The 19,621-nt window shown below is 35.2% G+C and overlaps 2 protein-coding genes and 1 pseudogene across 3 annotated transcripts; 2 read left to right on the top strand and 1 right to left on the bottom strand.

Moving 5' to 3' along the window:
• Nucleotides 1–370: 370 nt before the first annotated feature.
• On the top strand, nucleotides 371–6,628 carry LOC104229620 (floricaula/leafy homolog 2). Of its 2 annotated transcripts, none has more exons than XM_009782277.2 (3): nucleotides 371–866; nucleotides 1,652–2,055; nucleotides 6,082–6,628. In XM_009782277.2, the coding sequence occupies exons 1-3, from the start codon at nucleotides 404–406 to the stop codon at nucleotides 6,463–6,465; spliced, it is 1,251 nt and encodes a 416-aa protein (XP_009780579.1). In that variant the 5' UTR covers nucleotides 371–403; the 3' UTR covers nucleotides 6,466–6,628. The 2 variants fall into 2 exon arrangements, with proteins under 2 accessions (XP_009780579.1, XP_009780578.1); XM_009782276.2 differs by having other exon boundaries at nucleotides 396–866; nucleotides 1,649–2,055.
• A 138-nt stretch (nucleotides 6,629–6,766) lies between these two features.
• LOC104229619 (glycine--tRNA ligase, mitochondrial 1-like) lies at nucleotides 6,767–11,797 on the bottom strand. Its single transcript, XM_009782275.2, has 9 exons — nucleotides 11,366–11,797; nucleotides 10,753–11,135; nucleotides 10,512–10,629; nucleotides 9,760–9,954; nucleotides 9,428–9,652; nucleotides 9,151–9,210; nucleotides 8,960–9,040; nucleotides 8,466–8,871; nucleotides 6,767–7,109 (listed from the first exon to the last, which is right to left on the bottom strand). Exons 1-9 carry the CDS (start codon nucleotides 11,543–11,545, stop codon nucleotides 6,892–6,894), a joined length of 1,866 nt encoding a protein of 621 aa, XP_009780577.1. The 5' UTR covers nucleotides 11,546–11,797; the 3' UTR covers nucleotides 6,767–6,891.
• Nucleotides 11,798–16,029: 4,232 nt separating this feature from the next.
• On the top strand, nucleotides 16,030–19,621 carry LOC104229618 (E3 ubiquitin-protein ligase ORTHRUS 2-like; annotated as a pseudogene).

Here is a 19,621-nt window from a genome sequence, read left to right as displayed (position 1 = left end):
AATTATTTGAAGATATTTTTGAATGACATTATAGTAAGAATATAGCACAAAGCATCCGGAGAAGGGCAATACTCGAACGAGGTGGCTCGAACCCGTAACCTATAGATCATTTGAACAAATACTGTTGCTCCAAGGCTGCTCTACAATGACATTATAGTGTAAAATTTATTTGAATTATCGGTTTATATAAGTTAATTGCTTATACGATGATAGTGTTAAAAAAAATACACTTTAAGTGAATTTTATCGTAAATTAGTAGAATAGTTACCATAAAACAGTTTTAGTTGTAAATTGTGTAATTACCATATTTTTTTTACACTGTCAGAAGGTAAACTCTTATATGTAGCAATAGTTTTTAACCCTTTCATTCCATTTAACCCAAGTGTGTCCATTGTTATAGCATATGGACCCAGAGGCTTTCTCAGCGAGTTTGTTCAAGTGGGACCCTAGAGGTGCAATGCCACCGCCAACCCGGCTGTTGGAAGCAGCGGTGGCGCCTCCTCCTCCTCCGCCAGCTCTTCCACCGCCGCAGCCTCTGTCGGCGGCTTATTCCATTAAGACAAGGGAGTTAGGAGGACTAGAGGAGTTATTTCAAGCTTACGGTATAAGATATTACACTGCTGCTAAAATAGCGGAGTTAGGTTTTACGGTGAACACTCTATTGGACATGAAAGATGAGGAACTTGATGATATGATGAATAGCCTTTCACAGATTTTCAGATGGGAACTACTCGTCGGAGAAAGGTACGGTATCAAAGCTGCAATCAGGGCGGAACGGCGGAGGCTTGAGGAGGAAGAACTGCGGCGGCGTGGCCACCTTCTGTCTGATGGTGGAACTAATGCCCTTGACGCTCTCTCACAAGAAGGTTGTTTTTCTTTGAATTTGAAACCTCCTTCGCACCCCTGTTATTTTATATATGCATTGATTTTTTGAATTAACAGTATAACTAGAGTATATATTTGCACTTGGACATATGAATGTATCATCAGTTCGAGTGATTTCTAAGATCAAATTGAACGTAGTTGGTATTTAAATGTTTAAGAATAGCTAGTGAACGAACAATTTGAAGTTAATTGACGTATTTTTAGTAGATAATAACATGCGTAACTTTTTAGAAATAGCATGATTCTTGTGGAACCACTGTTATATTGAACACGAACCCACGAGCCTAGCTATAGGAAAATAATTTATTTTTACGGATGCATGCAACCAAGCAACTATAAGGTATTAGGGTTCTTGTTGCACATTCCATATTTGACTATCTCTACTTCATTTTTATGTGACATTACTACCCTACTTTGAGAGTTAAATAATTTTATTTATTACAATTTTCTCGAAGTCTTTATAGATATTTTGAATTGTTAACTATGATTCTCACTCAAATTGAATTTATATTTTTATTTCAATTTTATAAAAAATAAATATTCAAATACACATGAAAATTAGTACCAAGTGTTTTGACCTTATGTTCTGTCACATGAAATGAGACATTGGGAGTAATTAGATATATTTTGTATGTACTCATTAACGAGTTATGACGATTTTTAAACGTGTGTAGAAGTAAAAAGGTATAGGTAAGACTGGCACTTTTTTCTTCACATAATATAAGTTCTCAATTTGTATGTATCTATCATATATATGGTGAAGTAGGGTTGTCTGAGGAACCAGTGCAGCAGCAAGAGAGAGAAGCAGTGGGAAGTGGCGGAGGGGGGACGACATGGGAAGTGGTGGCGGCAGCTGGCGGTGGGAGAATGAAACAAAGGAGGAGGAAGAAGGTGGTGGCGGCGGGGAGGGAGAAAAGGGGAGGAGCGTCGGCGGAGGAGGATGAAGAAACGGAGGAAGGTCAAGAAGATGACTGGAACATTAACGACGCCAGTGGAGGAATAAGCGAGAGGCAAAGGGAGCATCCATTTATCGTGACGGAGCCAGGTGAGGTGGCGCGTGGGAAAAAGAACGGCTTGGATTACTTGTTCCACCTCTATGAGCAATGCCGGGATTTCTTGATCCAAGTTCAGAATATTGCCAAGGAACGTGGTGAAAAATGCCCCACTAAGGTCACTTTCTTTTCTCTTTCCTTTTTTTTTTTTCACAATTTACGCCACTTAACTATTTCCACAAGGTAAAAGATCATTCCTATTCGTTATACTAAGTAATTTATTGACACATCTTTTGTTATTTGGATTCCTTAACATAAACACAAATCTTCTATTTTCTATCAATACAGTTATACATTTTTTTTATGAAGATATATTTTTAATTATGAAACTGATATACGTATAAAAATTTTATGTTTTTCTATCTTGTAAAGTATATTTAAAAGAATATCTAATTGATATTTGAATTCATCAGACTAATAAAATACTCCTATCTTGCTCTCGTGCTCCTAACCCACTAAATGTCATATAAGTCTCACTTTTATAACTTCTAACTGTTATTTAAATTTTGTATTTATTTAATTACAATAATAATAAATTTAGTGAAGTTACACCAGTAAGGTCTAGTTTGTATACAAAACTTACTCTTACCTATAGGAGGACAGATTGGTTCCGATAGTCGATAAAGATAGGAAGAAGCAACAATAATTTTTGTATTTAATTACTAAAATATATTGGCTTTATACAATAAATGGAGCTTAGTACATGAATTCTTTTTATTTTTATTTTTGGAAGGATATAAAAACTTAGGTAGTAGTTGTTGGGAAAAGGTTGGGCGTAAAAATGAATGTGGGTTCAGAAGACCTCGTTAATTGGGTCAAGGAAACCATTAGTTGTCCGGAAGAGAATTCGACAGCTAAGGTACGGAATTGATGGGCTGAACCATAATAAAGCTTAATGAATTTCTCCCTCGGCCCAGTACTCCTCTTGTACTTTTACTCAAGTGGTTCCACCTGTAAGCTTGTCCTTGCCACATCGAAGTTCTACACATTGACCAACGTTAGAAATGACATAAAACTAGCAACGTGTTTTTTTTTCGCGAATTAGGAATAAAACTCTATTTTCTTATCCATTTTAGTTTTTAGTTTTTTTAGAGAGTTAAAGCTTGATTTTAATAAATAAGGCTCATATTAGGCGCTTACTTGTTTCGCCTAGACATATTTTGCTGGGTGAGAGTAAAAAGACTGTCCGGTACACTAAGCTTATGCTATCCTCGGGGTCCACGGAAAGATCGGATCACAATCGTCTATCGTACGCAGCCTTATCTTGTATTTTTGCAAGAGATTATTTTCATAGCTCGAACTCGTGACCTCTTGGTCACATGACAACAACTTTGTTGGGTGAGAGTAATAGACATAAAGGATGAGAATTTTTACATTCCTATGTCATATAGTAAACTATATTACCCTAATTATTCATGTTTAGTAAATTACCCTACCTATACAAGTTTTGTTTACAAAATATATACATTCCACCTTAAAAGGCTCTCAATCCATTATGAGTGCCTTTAATTAAGGGATTTAGTTACACCATTTTCCTTTTTTTTTTCCTCCTCTTCTCTTTCCTTATGTTTCTTCCACCTTAATATTCGGTAATCACTGTTAAATTCATTAGGTGTATAAGTTACCAAATCACAATATTTTATTTCGGATGAACAGAAAAAATTATGTCAAGGAAACCAATGAAATTTAGTCGTTACTTATTCTTCAGTGCAGCAATTATTCTTTAGTGTACAAATAAGTTTAAAGAGTTTGTTCTCTTGAGTCAGACAAGAAAAGGAACAAAAATATCTTCAGATATTTGAAGAAGATTTTTTCAAAAAAAATTATTCTTTTGCAAAAACAGCTTTTTCACAAAAAAAAAAATTAGAAAATGATTCCACAATCTTTTTAAAAGTATTTTAAAACAAACACCGCATGAAGAAATGTAAGAGTTAGACCACATAATCATTACCAGATATTCGCAAAACATTTCTTTCAAAATTAGTGTTGATTTTTAACCTCGTATTGTTTATATCCCATCCCAATTTTTCTTTATCTACAATTTTCATAAATTATTTCTACTCAGTTATATACAACTACAATATGATATCACTTAAATACAATTTTTATACAATATTTCTTTTGTATATTTTATATTTGATTTATACATAGTAAAAATAAATTTCATACAACTAATTATATATTATACAACTTATCTACAATTTTCATATATTATTTCTATTCAATTATATACAACTACAATATAATACCACTTAAATACAATTTTTATACAAATTTTATACAATATGTCTTTTGTATATTTTGTATATAATTTATACATAGTAAAAATAAATTTCATACAACTAATTATATACTGTATTATACAATTTATTTATAACTTTCACATACTATTTTTACCCGGTTAAATACAACTACAATTACATACAACTTAAATACAAACTTTATACAATATGTCTTTTGTATATTTTGTATTTGATTTATACATAGTAAAAACAAATTTCATACAACTAATTATATATTATACAACTTATCTACAATTTTCGTACATTATTTCTACTCAGTTATATACAACTACAATATCATACAACTTAAATATAATTTTTATACAATGTTGTTCAACTTTCATACAATAGTTAAATGTATAAAAGAAAAATAAATAAACAACAGAATATAATTTTTTTACAATTTTCTACAATTTTACTACAATTTCTGTAATATAATGTATGTCAAGTCTTCTTCTTCTTCGAGTTTCAATTTGAAATTCAGCCAAAACCAAGTCTAATCTTCACTAAAACCCCTCAAAATTGATATATAAACTCCAAACCATATTCCCAATTATTTGCAACAACACCTAATCCTAACAAATAATGATTTTTGAAAACCCAAATTAAAATTCAAAGCTTTAAAGCTTTTTAGTGGTTGTCAATAGTGGAATTGCTGCTCTCTTTTCCTTTGCTTTATATTACTGAAATTTGGGATTGAGAGATAGAGAGAGACGTAGAGAGAATTTTCAATTCTTTGCTTCAAAGCTTTTTAATGGTTAATGGTGGACGGATTACAAATTTTTGCTGGTTTTAGAAGAGGAAATAATGGGTGATTGAAGAGGAAATTGTGGGGTGTGGTTTGATACGTGGGTGAGGGAGTGAGATTTGGAGAGAGAAATTTGGAGGGAGTGGGAATATACGGTAGAGTTAAATTAGGAGACTAATTAATACCATTAAAACCCTTAAAATGTACATAAATGGTAATTAGGTATATAAAAGGTAATTATATTAAAAATTAAGAATAGAGGGTAATGTTGTTTACTATATGGCATATGAACGTAAAAATTCCTAAAGGATGGGGCGCCCATGTATGGTCTTTTTGCCCCTAGGCACTTACCTTTTTGGGCTCAGCCCTATCTTGCCGGGTGAGACTGATAGAAAGAAAGAACGGGGGCAACCATGTACTCCCTCCGCTTCACAATAAGTGATCAATTTGCTTTTTTATTTTGGTTCAAAATAAGTGGCCAGTTATGTAATCAAGAAAGAATTCAATTTGTTTTTACAAAATAACCCCTATGCACATATCCCTAAAAAGTTTTCTTACTCCTCACATTAAATATTTAATTAGGGGTAGTTTAGTCATAGTAGGTATTTTTGTATAGAATTTAATATTTTCTTAATGGGCGTGCTAAAAGCAAATTGGTCACTTATTGTGAACCGAAGGGAATATGGTCTTTTTGTCCCTAGGCGCTTATTTATGCCCTATCTTGTTGGGTGAGACTGATAGAAGAAAGGACGGGGGCAACCATGCGTGACACTTTTGTCCTTGTCTCCGAGGGAGAGTTAAACTAGCGACTCGTGAATGCTGCCAGTAATATTTTTTTGTTTGGGAATCATGAACTCTTCTCACTGTAACCTAAGTGGTGTTACTGTTCCACCATATGTTGTTCATTAACTAAGCAATCCTTTAGTACTCTCCGTCCAAAATCAACAATATGAAGTTAGCTTTTGGCAATTAAAATTACGAAAAGCAATTATCAAACTAACGTATTTTGTCTTTTGAAATAATTAAGGTGCAAAAGATAATCACCTTACAGTAATGTTATCCCGTCGAATGAAAATGGACAGGCGTTGAATGATCGATTGTTTTAAAATTGCAGGTAACAAATCAGGTGTTCAGGTACGCGAAGAAGGCAGGGGCAAGCTACATAAACAAGCCAAAAATGCGACACTACGTGCATTGCTACGCACTTCATTGCCTTGACGAGGAAGCCTCCAATGCGCTAAGAAGAGCTTTCAAGGAGCGAGGAGAGAACGTCGGGGCGTGGAGACAGGCATGTTACAAACCCCTTGTGGCCATAGCTGCTCGACAAGGCTGGGATATCGACACCATCTTTAATGCACATCCTCGACTCGCCATTTGGTATGTTCCCACCAAGCTCCGCCAGCTTTGCCACTCTGAACGGAGCAATGCTGCTGCTGCTGCTGCTTCTAGCTCGGTTTCTGGTGGTGGTGGTGGTGGTGATCACCTCCCTCATTTCTAAGTTGAGGGTAGAGTACTCAGTTTACTCTTTTCTGACTTTGCCCCTATATCTACATCCTACTTTGTTCTACTGGTAATGTAATCTTTTCGGCTTAGAGATGAAAATATCTGCATAACATGGGTGTCCCTCAATTCAGTTCTGCAAATTCTGTAACTGCTTAAGTTTAGAACTTGTGACATATAATGGTTTGGTAATCTTGATGTCTACTATTGTCATGTAAATATTCACCTAGGAAACAGAGATAGCTTAGTACTGGACAAAGACACAAGAAGAGAATGAGAATAGACCACGAAGTAGCAGGTACAAGTAATCTAATTGGATAAGTATTTACTGATGCTTCAATGCAAATTAGAATAGTACATCCAAATTGGTGCATCAATCTCGGATAAACAATTCAGGCTATTAAGTAAACATTCTCAATGGGGGTCAAGAAGAATGAGTAGGGTATTTCCACAACACATCACCCCAAGTGCTTGGACCATCGGTTACCTCCTTAATAACAGATGCTACTTCGTCCACATTCACGCGAATCTGCTGCTTGCTGTCCCTTTCACGGATTGTCACAGAGGATGTTGAATCCACTGTAATGGCAAAGGGGACCCCAAGTTCATCTGTTCTTGCATACCTTTTCCCTATTGATGTACCTAGAACACAAAATCAAAAGGACCACAGCTAAGTATCAAATAGTTTAAGCACCACCGGTCCATCAAAACCAAAAACAAAATATACATACATACAACAACAAACCCAGTTTATCCTACAAATAGGGGGTCTGGGGAGGGTATTATGTACGCAGTTTCACCCCTACCTTATGCAGATAGAGAGGCTGTTCCGGTAGACACTCGACTTCAAGCAAGCATGCAAATCACAACATTATAGAAAAGAAATACAGTAGTGTAAAAGGCAAGAAAGCATTAACCAAAAAAACAAAATATACATATTGTAGCACAATGACAAAGACAGGTAATCATTGCTAATATGGATGCTGATGATATGCCCACCAGATATTACATCAGTCAAAATCTAGTGGTATACAAGGTAAACTTTAGCATATTAGTATATGATAACAGTGTATCGATGCAGACATGTTCAGGTTATGGTAAATCCATATATCCTATAGAGATCAGTACCGCATGGGATACAAGCACAAGGATAAATTGGAGTCCTCGTGCATGGTAAATCAAAAGGAAGATGAAGTAAACTCAAATTTCTGCATTGAGACCATGTGAACCCAGTAGTTGTCAGGAGTGTACACAATAACTTAATATTTGTTTAAAATTCATGTAGTGAACTCAATAATTCCCCGGTGAATTTTCTCCCTTCTCTCTAATACTAGTGGTGTTCCAGGCCAGCTCATGCGCCTTGACTATTCCATTGGTTATTTACATCTCCCACCACTAAAAGTATTAAAGGGCAGCCCGGTGCACTAAGCTCCCGCTATGCGCGGGGTCCGGGAAGGGCCGGACCACAAACACCAAAAGTATTGAGTAACTCTATTCACTAATGCTTAGGCAGATGAGAATAATCACCAACCTTTTTTGCCTACGGTGGGATTCAAAGCCTAATCTCTCATTCCCCCTTCATCGACTACTAGGTCACACCCTTGGCTGCAATTCCCCAGTAAACTTTAACCCAATTTGCAACCAATGTTGGAATTTGATTAACCTATGTATGTTCATTTTAGGACAAAGTAGAAAGCACATTTTCTTACGAATTTTAAGTAATGTTGACATGTCAATATTTCTTATCACTGTCCAAAGAGAAAGGATAAGAAAATAATTAGCAAGCAGCTTAAAGTTCAACTTATTTACTCCAGAAGTGGTAAAATGAGTAGACGGGTGAGATGTAATGATTATGAAAGGGATGGAAATAAATATTAAAACACCCTTGATCCAGGTAGATTTTAAGGGGAATTAGAGAGAAAAATTGTGACTTACTCAGAACTTAACATTATTGTGGCCAAAGCTAGTGCTTCGAATAACTCTCGAGGCCGAGCTTACCTGTTATATCGATCTTATACGAGATCCCATAGGCAGTCAGCGACCTAGCAATTTGTCTGGCAACTTCCTCATATTGTTGATTCTGAACCAATGGGAACACAGTGCATTTTATAGGAGCTACAATAGGAGGGAAGCTGAAAAAATTCATTTGTTCATCACCATCTCTGCTAGGTCTTGTGTTGAAAGAATGCTCATAGAGGCAGTATATTATCCTCCCAATACCAAAAGATGGTTCAATGACTGATGGAGTGAAAACCCTCTGGTGTTCCTTCTTCATTTCCTTAGAGATGGACACCATATTCTTGTTTATAGTGACAGCCCTGTCGAGGGTGCAAACATGAAATTCGGCCTCCCCCTTAGACTCCAATGTTGCTTTCATTTCCATTGCTTCTTTTTCACCCATAGCCTTGAGACAGAAGCAAACAATAATCTTATTAATTTAACCCTCACATGAAGGGCATAAACGAGTAAACTGATGCAATACTGCTGTGTACCTCCAGTGCTTCAACAACCATCTTTTGGTTACCCTTAAAAGCAAGACCTAACTCCTTTTTAGCTGGAGTTATAATAAGCTTCTGAAAATAGAGATAACACATTAAGCTAGTAAGCATGTTTTACGTATTTTATTCAGGGTTAGATTATAGACAGCAATCTCTTGTGCACAGGTTGAAAGAAAGAGAGACACCTCTACTTCCCTGGGCTCTGGAAACTTTTCATGGGCTACTAGAGGCACACCACTCTTATCCTGCAATGGGTGACTTAGTTCAGTGTAGGATAGTATACTAAGAAAAAATTATGCTCGTGTTGCATGAAACGCTAGGTGAACCATAAGTTAACAGATAGATACTGAAAGAAGAAAATAGTGAATGTGGAAACACCAAGCAACTGATGAAGTACCATATGTGAGTGGGTTGAAGAATATAAAAAATTAACAGTATGTGGCTATTTTATGTAAGCCTCACCGTGTGAGCACGCAAGTCATACGCAGATCTATCAGCTATACCAACACACTCAATCCATCCATAAGAGCATTCAATTTCAGCATCCCAACAGTCTGCAGCATAATGTGCCATTTCGTTTGCAAGATGTTGACGAAACCGTAGCCGGTCTTTGTCAATACCAAGATGAGTAAGAAATAGATATACTCTCCCTATGAAATATCCAAGAGTTTCATTGTTGACAATTCCCTGCAGAAGCAACAGTTATGAGCCATCTAAACATGTATAATGGAATTAGAGGATTTATACAGGGGAGCAGGAAGAAACCGAGAAGTTAATCGTTGAATTTATCTAACCTGGACAACTGCTTCACCAATACGTATTCTCCTAGCTGATCTTCCAGAAACCTGATCTTCTCTCGGGAACATCAAGAACTCCAAGTTTGCAACATCAGGAAATTTTGGATGAGATTTATCCTCCGGGTCAACAAAATGCTCAATCTCAGCCAGTGTAAATTCACGGACTCTCAGGAGACCTTGACGTGGTGAGATCTGCATACCTTGTTATTTTAAATTATTTACAGAAAAGTAAACTTGGTTTTGAACATAAACATGGTCCATCTATGACTTAGCTAGAGAGATAAAGTAAATCTAGTTGGGGTTGGCAGAAATGCTTCAGCAAAATAGATCAAACAAAAATTGACCCCCCCTCCCACCCCCCACCCCCCACCCCCCCCCCAAAAAAAAGGAAAAAAAACACAAGATTTAGTAAAAGATATTAAAGCCTGTGGTTGCCTAACATTTCTACACAAAATATATTAGCATATGCCATTAGTTGCAAATTTGAAGCATCATCCGTGTCTACTTCGCCTTGCCTAAGGCAGCAGATTAAGATATAACAGTCTACAGATTCTTATCATAAGCTATGTGGAGAAATTTTAGTGCCTAGATAACTACTTATTCACCCTCCCACCTTCAGAAGTCATCAGATGCAATAATCCAAAGTCTTCAAATTATAATTTTTGCCAAATAGATACTAGAAAATATACAAATATGATCAGGTTATGCATCAGAAAAATAAAGGCAACAGTAAGATATGGCCTTTTAACCTCATTTCTAAAAGCTTGACCAATCTGTGCAGCAGCAAAAGGAAGCTTATTTCCATTATAATAGTACAAGTCCTTAAAGTTGACAAAAATGCCTTGAGCAGTCTCCGGGCGCATGTAACTGCATGCCAATCAATAGCAGACATAAACAAGATAATCAAAATAATAGAAAAAAAGATCTCTTTCAAACTAAGCAAAAACAATGATGGTTATATATAGGCTCTCCTCCAAATGATATTCTTACCCAGGACTTATGCCTGAAGGCCCAATTGATGTTTGGAACATGAGGTTGAAAGGATAAGGGGCAGAAAGAGGATTCCTGGTATCTGGAGCAGTAATGCCATAATCCTTAATCTTAGCACCGAGCTCTTCAGCAGAGAGATCGTCCAAAACAGCAAGCACGTGCTTGAATTCCGCAGCCTTTTCAGCAGGAAGATTAGGATCTCTCTCAAGCTTGTCTTTGCAGAAGTCCTTGAGCAGATGATCTGCTCGGTAACAAGTTCCCGTCTTTTCATCTTTCACCATAAGATCAGTGAACTTATCAACATGACCTGACGCTTTTAGCACAACTTCAGGCGTAACACATGGGCAATCAACTTCTAACATGTTCTCCTCAAGAACAAAGTGCTGAATTACAGAATAACAAGTCACCATTTGAAGTATCATATAAATATGAAAGAAAAACCCCAATTTTGTCTAATTAAACCCATATTATTAATGTTCACTATCTAGTGAATAACCTCAATTGGGTAAACGAACATATCCCTAATATAAACTCGAGTCACTGAATTGGAAAGCAATATAACAAAAACGTAATCAGCAATTGAGAATTTTGATAGTAAGAGAAAGAAAAATACCTGGCGCCAGAAGGAGAGGACGTTGGATTTAACGGCACAACCAGGAGGGCCATAGTCGTAAAGGCCAGCAACGCCACGGTAGATCTTGAAAGAGGGGATGTAAAAGAGACGGCGTTCGAGTGTGTTAATCACAGCTTGCCGAAAAGCTTCTCTGTTCTGGGCTTCTTGGGCAGGGTCCATTTTTCAGACAAACACCAAGAAATTCACTCAGAATTCAGATCAGTTTATGTATAAGAATATTCACAATTGATGGATTTTTGTTTTGATAAAGAAAGAAAAATATCAGAGGTAAAGATATTTTTAGGCTTGAATCTCTGTCAGCACAGTGGATAACGTATATTTGATGTTGTTTTGGCTAGTTGTGAATTTAATATTCAGGTCGCCCCTTGCTTCTTAGGGTTGTTGCTGCTAATTCACGTGTCTCATGCTGCCAATTATTACTCCGTATTTGTATTTTCTGTAAGTATATGTTCAGTCCGCAGTATCTAAACTCTAAAGTGCGTGCCTTTTGACTGCGATGCCAATATCAATATCTACTTTCAAAATTACTTATTTAGTGCTAGTTGCCAACCTTAATATCAGTACTACTGCTACTATATTCAATGTCCCCCCCCCCTCTTCTACCCTTTTGGTACATTGGAAAAATGATGTCCCTGCCAAGTGCATAATTTCATGTCTTCATCGTACATTTTTTACTCATATGGAATTATGGATGTCATTTGCCAAAATAAGATGTAAATAAAGATAAAAATTAGAAAAATAATATTGTATAGCCGCTCTTAAAATAATAGACGGAAATATATATATTTTTTTATTATATATAGAAATATATATATATATATATATATATATATATATTATACATTATTATAGGGATGTAAATATTTTTGGACGCACTTACTATCTTTGCCCATAGGAGTTGCATAGATTAATTATCTAATTCATAAGTCTGAAAGTCTTGTGGTAATCTTTGTCATATAGACATATAGTCAAGTCTAACAAATAGGTAAAAATAAGTTGGACTTTTGAAATACATTTTAAAGAAGTGACAACTTTTGGCAAATGAAAATCGTATGATACTATCACTAATTTCGAAGTTGGACTTTTGAAGTAGTGTTAAACCTGCAAGAGCACGTGAATTAAGTAATTAACAGTCATTGACTAAAAAATAAAACTGTAAAATAAATTCAGAAAGCAATGGATTTCTTTTAATGATCTTTTGGCAATATCTATCAGTATCTTATTCCCCACTGAACCTTAAAACCAGTGACTGAAAATGTAAAGTTAGTTTAGGGGAAACTATGTTTGATAATTACGTTTCAACTGAAAATGTAAAGTTAGTCTAGGAGTACAAGATTTTTGTCATCGTTCCTGATCATTAGCAACGACGAAAAAAATCTAATACTCCTAGCATAGTAGTCACAAGAAAGATGATTCATTTTCCTAGTAAGTGATATAGTGTTCACAATTGAACTAGAACTGGAGTTGCCAGGTGACTTACTCGGATTGAGGGGTCAATAACATAAATGATATGTCATTCTTTCTGATCGTCTGTGTTTGTATCAATATTCTAAGATCGCATCTGTGCTTCTCGAATTGTGAAGAAGTCGTACTTGCAAGATGAATATCAAAGACAAGAAACAAAAAAACAAAGCGAATTAGTAAAGAGGCTTTTTTTTTTTTTTTTTGATAAATAAGCTTTATATTTATAATTTTATCTTCTCCCAACAATTTTTTTTCAATTAATATCGTTATATTCATAAGAATAAAATTAAATAAGCCAATTACCACTTATCGTTCCTTCAATATTCTTTTCTCCCTTTATATTTCTATTCCAAAAAAAATGGGAGAAAAGAGAAGTGATGGCAGGACAACTAACGAAAATAGCTTTTGCAACGAATAAGGACCAACGTTTAGTCTTTTTGGTAGCTGGCTCGCAAAGTTCAGTTGCAATTCCTGAATGTTTGAACAAATGACTGATTTTACACCTTTTTTTTTCGTTGCAGCTTAGATTTTTCGCCACAATGCATATAAGTGCAATATAAGAAGAAAGAAGCAAACAGAATTAGGAGGAGCACTTCATATTACAAATTTGGAGAATTATTTATTGTTTATTAATATCTTGATTTTTATGTATATGCCTCGAGTCTGAAATACTAGAACTAAACCACAGAACATCAGAACATCGAGGAGATTCATAATATACATGTATACTATATAGAGCTCCAATCTATATGGATGCCGTCATCCTCATAACATCCTGAGAACACCATATGATATAAATTGTGCATCAACATATCTAAGTATGCCTGTCCAGCAATCCCCGGCAACACAGGGCCAATGTACCCTTCAACCAATGTGTGACCAAAATGATCTCTCTTTCTATATATCTTAATTTGTTGGTATATAATAGACCAAAATAATGTCTCCTAATGACGACAAAGATTAACCCTTAACTGATGCATTAGCCATGACATTCCCTTTATCTTCTTCCGTAGGTAAATGAGTAACATACACGACAATCTCAATAATTTTAATTTTTCGATAGGATTTAAATTATATAAACTGACCGTTTCAATTCTTTTTTGAAAACTGAAGTCAGTTTTGCAGTAATCATTATGACTGTATTTTATGCGATGACACTTGATTACCCGTCACAACTGACATAATTAATCCATGTGTCAGGGCATGACACATGTGAACAAGGAGATGTGTCTGTCTTCTGTGCTGGCATTTCCTTGCATAATTAATGCAAAGGAATGCCTTGAGCGTCAATTATATTGGGAGCTGGTCGATGAACACCATTGGAGTAGGTAGGTTAATTAGAAATAGCAAAGATATACGAACAAGGAGATGGTGATATGATGTGTAGAAATCACAAAGAAGCTTGAAAATTTTAGGTAGAAAGAGTGTTAAGGTTACCTCTATATATAGTGGCAAGACTGGATTTGGAGGAAATAAAAAATTTGATGGTATTATATTGAAGCAAGTTAGAAATCATTGGCTGAAAATGTAAAGTAAATTTAATTAGGGGAGACTATGTTTGACCACGTCTCGACCAAATGGACGTACGGATTAGATTGATTCCTAATGTACTAGGAAAAATAGCAGATTTTCTTGTTATTCCTGAATGATATATACAGTAATCTGATTCTTGTTTTTATTGCAAATTAGATTATTGTAATTTCTCTTTTTGTCCTCTAACAATAGATAATTTCTAGAAGTCAAAGTTTTTCAACAAAAAAGCCGTCTAAGGGAATTGTCCATCGATCGACCTTCAAGGCTAATACATTAGTGTTGTCCTGCTAGTGTGAATAATAGCAAAACTAATTGACATAATTGCAATATATAGGATATGGAATTTTTTTAGAATTTACAGATTTATTTTTCTATAATTTCTATTACGAGTATATATAAGACGAGTTAATCCTTTTAACCCTGTCTAAGCTTATCATTTACTAATTCAATATCTCAAAATCTAGAATAGATTCCTATTAAGATTAACTCAATTAATGTAGGGATTATGGACATAACTAATAAGCATCCAAGTTTTTAAAAGGAATGATACTATATAGCTGCTCTCAAAATAATAGCCTAAAAAATATGTGTGTGTGTATATATATATATATGCACACACATTTTGTATGTTATATATAAAAATTATACAAATTTTATATATTTTTTTGGCTACTGAACGTAAATAGTTTCTAGCGCACCCTGAAAGTGATAATACCAATTTTTAAAGATCTACTCATCAATTGTATTTGTAGTTAGTTCTATTGTATATAGAGAAAATTCATCATTTTCCCAGTTTAATTAAAGATATTAAACGTGCTGTCGAACTTCTCGTTCTAAAATTTGCTACATCTTATTTAAATGTTTTACCCCCAAAAAAATAGATTATTATGTTACTAAACTCGTATATCAAATGAATCTTTACTTGGCTGTTTGACTGTACATTTGATAAACCACCTACAAATACACAAATTTTCATAATACCTGACATATAATTTATTTAAAAATCTGTATGTTTTTAAATTTTTTCCATAAGAACCAATTGCATGATATTTTTTCCCCAAGTGTTGCTAGTATTCTTACTAGCAGTGAAAGTGGACTTGAGGGTAGAGGAGTACATGTCCCTCACGCATACCTTCTGTTGAAAATACTTTGATTATTCCAAAATTATTTCTTCCTAAAAGACAAACAGAAATATTACAAGAATCTAATTTACAATCAAAGTCAAATTACGGTAAATTAAAATATCATCAGGAACAACGACAAAATCTTCTACACCTAGTACTAAAAATCAATCTCATCCATCCGTTTAGTTGAAAAATAGTCAAATTAAAACAACAACAACAACTCAGTATAATCTCACTTAGTGGGTTTGAGGAAGGTAGCGTCTAGGTAGAATTTGAAAAATAGTCAAACTAAGTCTCCTCTAAATATACTTTACGTTTTCAGCAATGGTTTCTAAGGTAATCTAGTGTAGATATAGTGGACTTCATTTCAAATTTTTCTTTGCTCCAAAACCTGTCCCACCACTATAAATAGAGCTAATCTTAACACTTCTTCTACCTAAAATCTTCTTACGTTTTTGTGATTTCTTCACACTTATCACTATCTCCTTTTCATTTCTATCTTCAGTTAACCTAGCTACTCCAATGGCGTCCATCAATCAACTCCCAATTGACGGCGAAGGCGTTTGCATGCTATGTAAAGAAACGCCGTCACAGGAGAAGAGAGTCACCTGCGTTACGTGTGTAACGCCCTGGCACATGGATTGCCTGGAAAATCCACCTGTTACGTTATCGTTCGTCGTTAACTTTGAGTGTCCTGATTGTGCCGGGACAGGTCTAACAGGGGCGGCTGCGCCGCCGCCTGCTTCCGCCGGCGGAGAACTAGTGGCGAAGATTCGGGAGATCGAGGCGAATACGTCGATGACGGAAGAAGAGAAGGCGAAAAGGAGACAAGAGATAGTCAGTGGAAAACAACATCAGAATAACAAAAATGAAGAAGATGAGAATGAAGAAAAAGATGTGTTGGCTGTGCTTGATGAAAGCATCAAATGTCCCTTTTGTTATATGCTTCTAGATAGGCCCGTAACGGTATATCTAAAATCACCTTTTAGTAAATGATTCCTTAACTTCTCATGTCTACTTTCTTCCATCCTTTCTAGATATATAGGTTTCCATTTCCAGATCTCATATAACTATTTTGATATGTGTTCTATGCAGTTCCAAGGTGGTAAATCCTATCAAGGGTATTAAAAAAATGCAAGAATGTCATACTTAGGATTTAAATCTGTGTAATCTAAAATTATTTTTAAATTTGACCACCTTTGCCGTTTCACTAGAAACTTCCCTTATGTAAAGTTAATCGATATGTATTTTTATTTGCAAAATATAATTTTTCGATGAAAGAGATTCAATTAATTAAACCCCTTCACCGCATGTACCTAGGCGGCTGGTTCTATGTATGCATGAGAAGAATATACAGATGCACACGTCTATAATCATTTCAGGGTTTCTGTTATATAGTACTGAAGCTTCTATGTCATAATAGTTAATTTTTTTTCCCTATTTTTTCAGTCATCCTGTGGCCATAACTTCTGCTTAAAGTGCTTTAAGAAATGGATTGGTCAAGGTAAAGATAAATGTGTCAGGTGCCGTTCTCAAATTAGTCGCCAAATGATTGATCAGCCTTGTATAAACTCGGCATTAGTGACTGCCATAAGAATGGCGAAGGAATCGAGAACGAATAATGCCCCCAGAAGGTCTCAACCAGCCTATCATCAGGTGAGCAGATATGATGAATGGAGTTATATATATTGTCTATAAGTTCAACGGAAACTAATATTTTGACATACAACAAAAATATCTATATGAAAAATAGCTAAAATTAATTTTAAATAGTACTACTATAAAATAATAATGAAGTGTTAGGAACCTTTTAAGGTTGACCCATTAAATTTAAATTTTGAATATATTTCTTCAGGTGAGCGAGGAAGTCCGTCCTGATAACCCATTTATTAGGGAAGGGGCAGCTAAAAGGGCTGGAATGGCTAATGCATCAAGCGGGAGAATATTTGTGACCGTCCCTTCGGATCATTTTGGCACAATATTGGCCGAGAATGATCCGGAGAGAAATCAAGGTGTTTTAGTAGGGGAGTCGTGGACACATCGCTTGAATTGCAGGCAATGGGGTGTGCACTGGCCCCATGTGGCCGGAATTGCTGGACAAGCAAAATATGGTGCGCAATCTGTGGTGCTCTCAGGTGGATACGAAGATGACGAGGACCATGGAGAATGGTTTCTCTACACTGGAAGGTATGTGTTAATTATCTCTATATATGAGCTTTCAACATTTCTGGTTTAATTGAAGATAGTATTTTAGACTTGAGGTATGATTTATAATTCTCCTTGCAAATTCCTGACGATGTATTTAACTTAAAACTTTATTATATTGTAACTCTTCCTAACTGACGCCTTAAGCTATAGGAGGGAATAACAATCTAAGCAATTGAGACTTTGCTTATCTCGAATACTCCCTCTTCGATCTAATTTGCTGTGACTCTTTCTAATGTTACAAGAACTTAATTAAGACTCTTCCTTCTCTTATTGCAATGTATATGCAGTGGGGGAAGGGATCTAAGTGGCAACAAACGAACGACTAAGGATCAATCATTTGATCAAACATTCACCAATTCCAACGAAGCTTTGCGAGTCAGCTGCCAAGAAGGTTATCCAGTTCGTGTTGTTAGGTAATATATCATAGAATTTGATGATGAATATTTTTTTTTTTCATTAAGCAAGTGACTCCCTTGTAGTTATTGTTTAAATACCACGATTAAAACTGAAGTAACAATTAATTAATGTTATATTTTTTTTTTATTAAAGTTGACTCATACATATTTTTTGTGGTCAGATCCCACAAAGAAAAGCGTTCATCCTATGCTCCACAGGATGGTCTTCGTTATAATGGTGTGTACAGGATAGAGAAGTGTTGGAGGAAAATGGGAAAACAGGTAAAAATATTTCTTTTATAAGATTCCATTTATTTGTTAAAATTAATTACTCTAATTCAGCTGACTGAATTTGAGACATCATATGTATTTGTATCATCAGGGGTACAAGATGTGTAGGTACTTATTTGTGAGATGTGACAATGAACCTGCCCCGTGGACGAGGTTTGTACATGTTTTCTTACTTTCCCAATTGATTACTCTACTACTGTTTAATTCTTAACTGCAGATTAATTATATTCTTATGCAGTGATGAGCTTGGGGATAGGCCTCGGCCCTTGCCAGAAATTCCTGAACTTGAAGAGGCACTTGACATTTTTGAGAGGACCCGCAGTCCTTTATGGGATTATGATGTATGATATTCTTTTGCTTATAGTAAACTTTTTGGGTACTTTAATTAATTAGCATGCAATATTTTAATTTGTTTCAGTTCTCCATCACAAATTAACTTAACTCTTAGAAAATTTTCGGGTATCTATATATATAGTACACACTACAACTATTCAAGGAGTTTAATTTGTATATGCTGACAATGTGAAAGACTTTTTTTAATATCAAGTCATGTAAAGATAATTATACGTAACTGTTCATAAAACAATCGGATTAATTATAACCTAAAAAGTAAGCAGATTATTTTTTCGTTAAAATTTTATTTGAATTTTTTTTTAAAAAAAAAAATCATGTCTGGACAGGAGGAAGAAGGTAGGTGGAAGTGGAAGAAGCCACCACCGCCCAGCCAACAAAGAGTAATTGAAGGAAGCTCTAAGATGGGAAGAGAGCAAGGAAGACACCAAAGAAAGCTCAGAAAACATCTATTAACAAGACACTTTTAAAAGGTTAAGCAAAACCAATACTAGTATAGTACTATATATAGTATATATCTCACCCTTAATTTCCCTTCAATTTCTTGGATACATCTTATATATGCAAGTAAGATTAATTAATTTGTAATTTGACGCATGCAGGGTTCAGCTGTCTACTTTGCAAGAATGTGTTAACTCTCCCTGTGACAACTCCTTGCGCTCATAACTTTTGCAAAGGTTGCCTTGAAAGCATTTAAAGGACAAGCATTTATAAAGGAAAGGGAATGCCAAAATGGGCGAAAGCTTCGGACAAAGAAGAATTTAATGAAATGCCCAGCTTGCCCACTTGACATATCTGAGTTTTTGCAAAATCCTAAGGTTAATAGAGAGCTGGAGGATGCCATTGGGAAATTAAAAAGAGGAGTTTGA

Source organism: Nicotiana sylvestris, chromosome 3 (assembly GCF_000393655.2).
Source record: "Nicotiana sylvestris chromosome 3, ASM39365v2, whole genome shotgun sequence".
Classification (NCBI taxonomy): Eukaryota; Viridiplantae; Streptophyta; class Magnoliopsida; order Solanales; family Solanaceae; genus Nicotiana; species Nicotiana sylvestris.
The sequence above is the reverse complement of the archived record's forward strand: the minus strand, read 5'-3'. Positions and strand labels throughout refer to the sequence as shown.

What these genes read in the sequence shown, in the direction of transcription:
- LOC104229620 (XM_009782276.2), top strand. Translation starts at nt 404, where the DNA reads ATGGACCCAGAGGCTTTCTCAGCGAGTTTGTTCAAGTGGGACCCTAGA. An exon ending in TGACGCTCTCTCACAAGAAG is followed by an intron (nt 867 to 1,648) that starts GTTGTTTTTCTT and finishes TATATGGTGAAG; the next exon opens with TAGGGTTGTCTGAGGAACCA. An exon ending in GTGAAAAATGCCCCACTAAG is followed by an intron (nt 2,056 to 6,081) that starts GTCACTTTCTTT and finishes TTAAAATTGCAG; the next exon opens with GTAACAAATCAGGTGTTCAG.
- LOC104229619 (XM_009782275.2), bottom strand. Translation starts at nt 11,545, where the DNA reads ATGGACCCTGCCCAAGAAGCCCAGAACAGAGAAGCTTTTCGGCAAGCT. An exon ending in TTGGTGAAGCAGTTGTCCAG is followed by an intron (nt 9,653 to 9,759) that starts GTTAGATAAATT and finishes TTGCTTCTGCAG; the next exon opens with GGAATTGTCAACAATGAAAC. An exon ending in GTATAAGATCGATATAACAG is followed by an intron (nt 7,110 to 8,465) that starts GTAAGCTCGGCC and finishes TTTGTGTTCTAG; the next exon opens with GTACATCAATAGGGAAAAGG.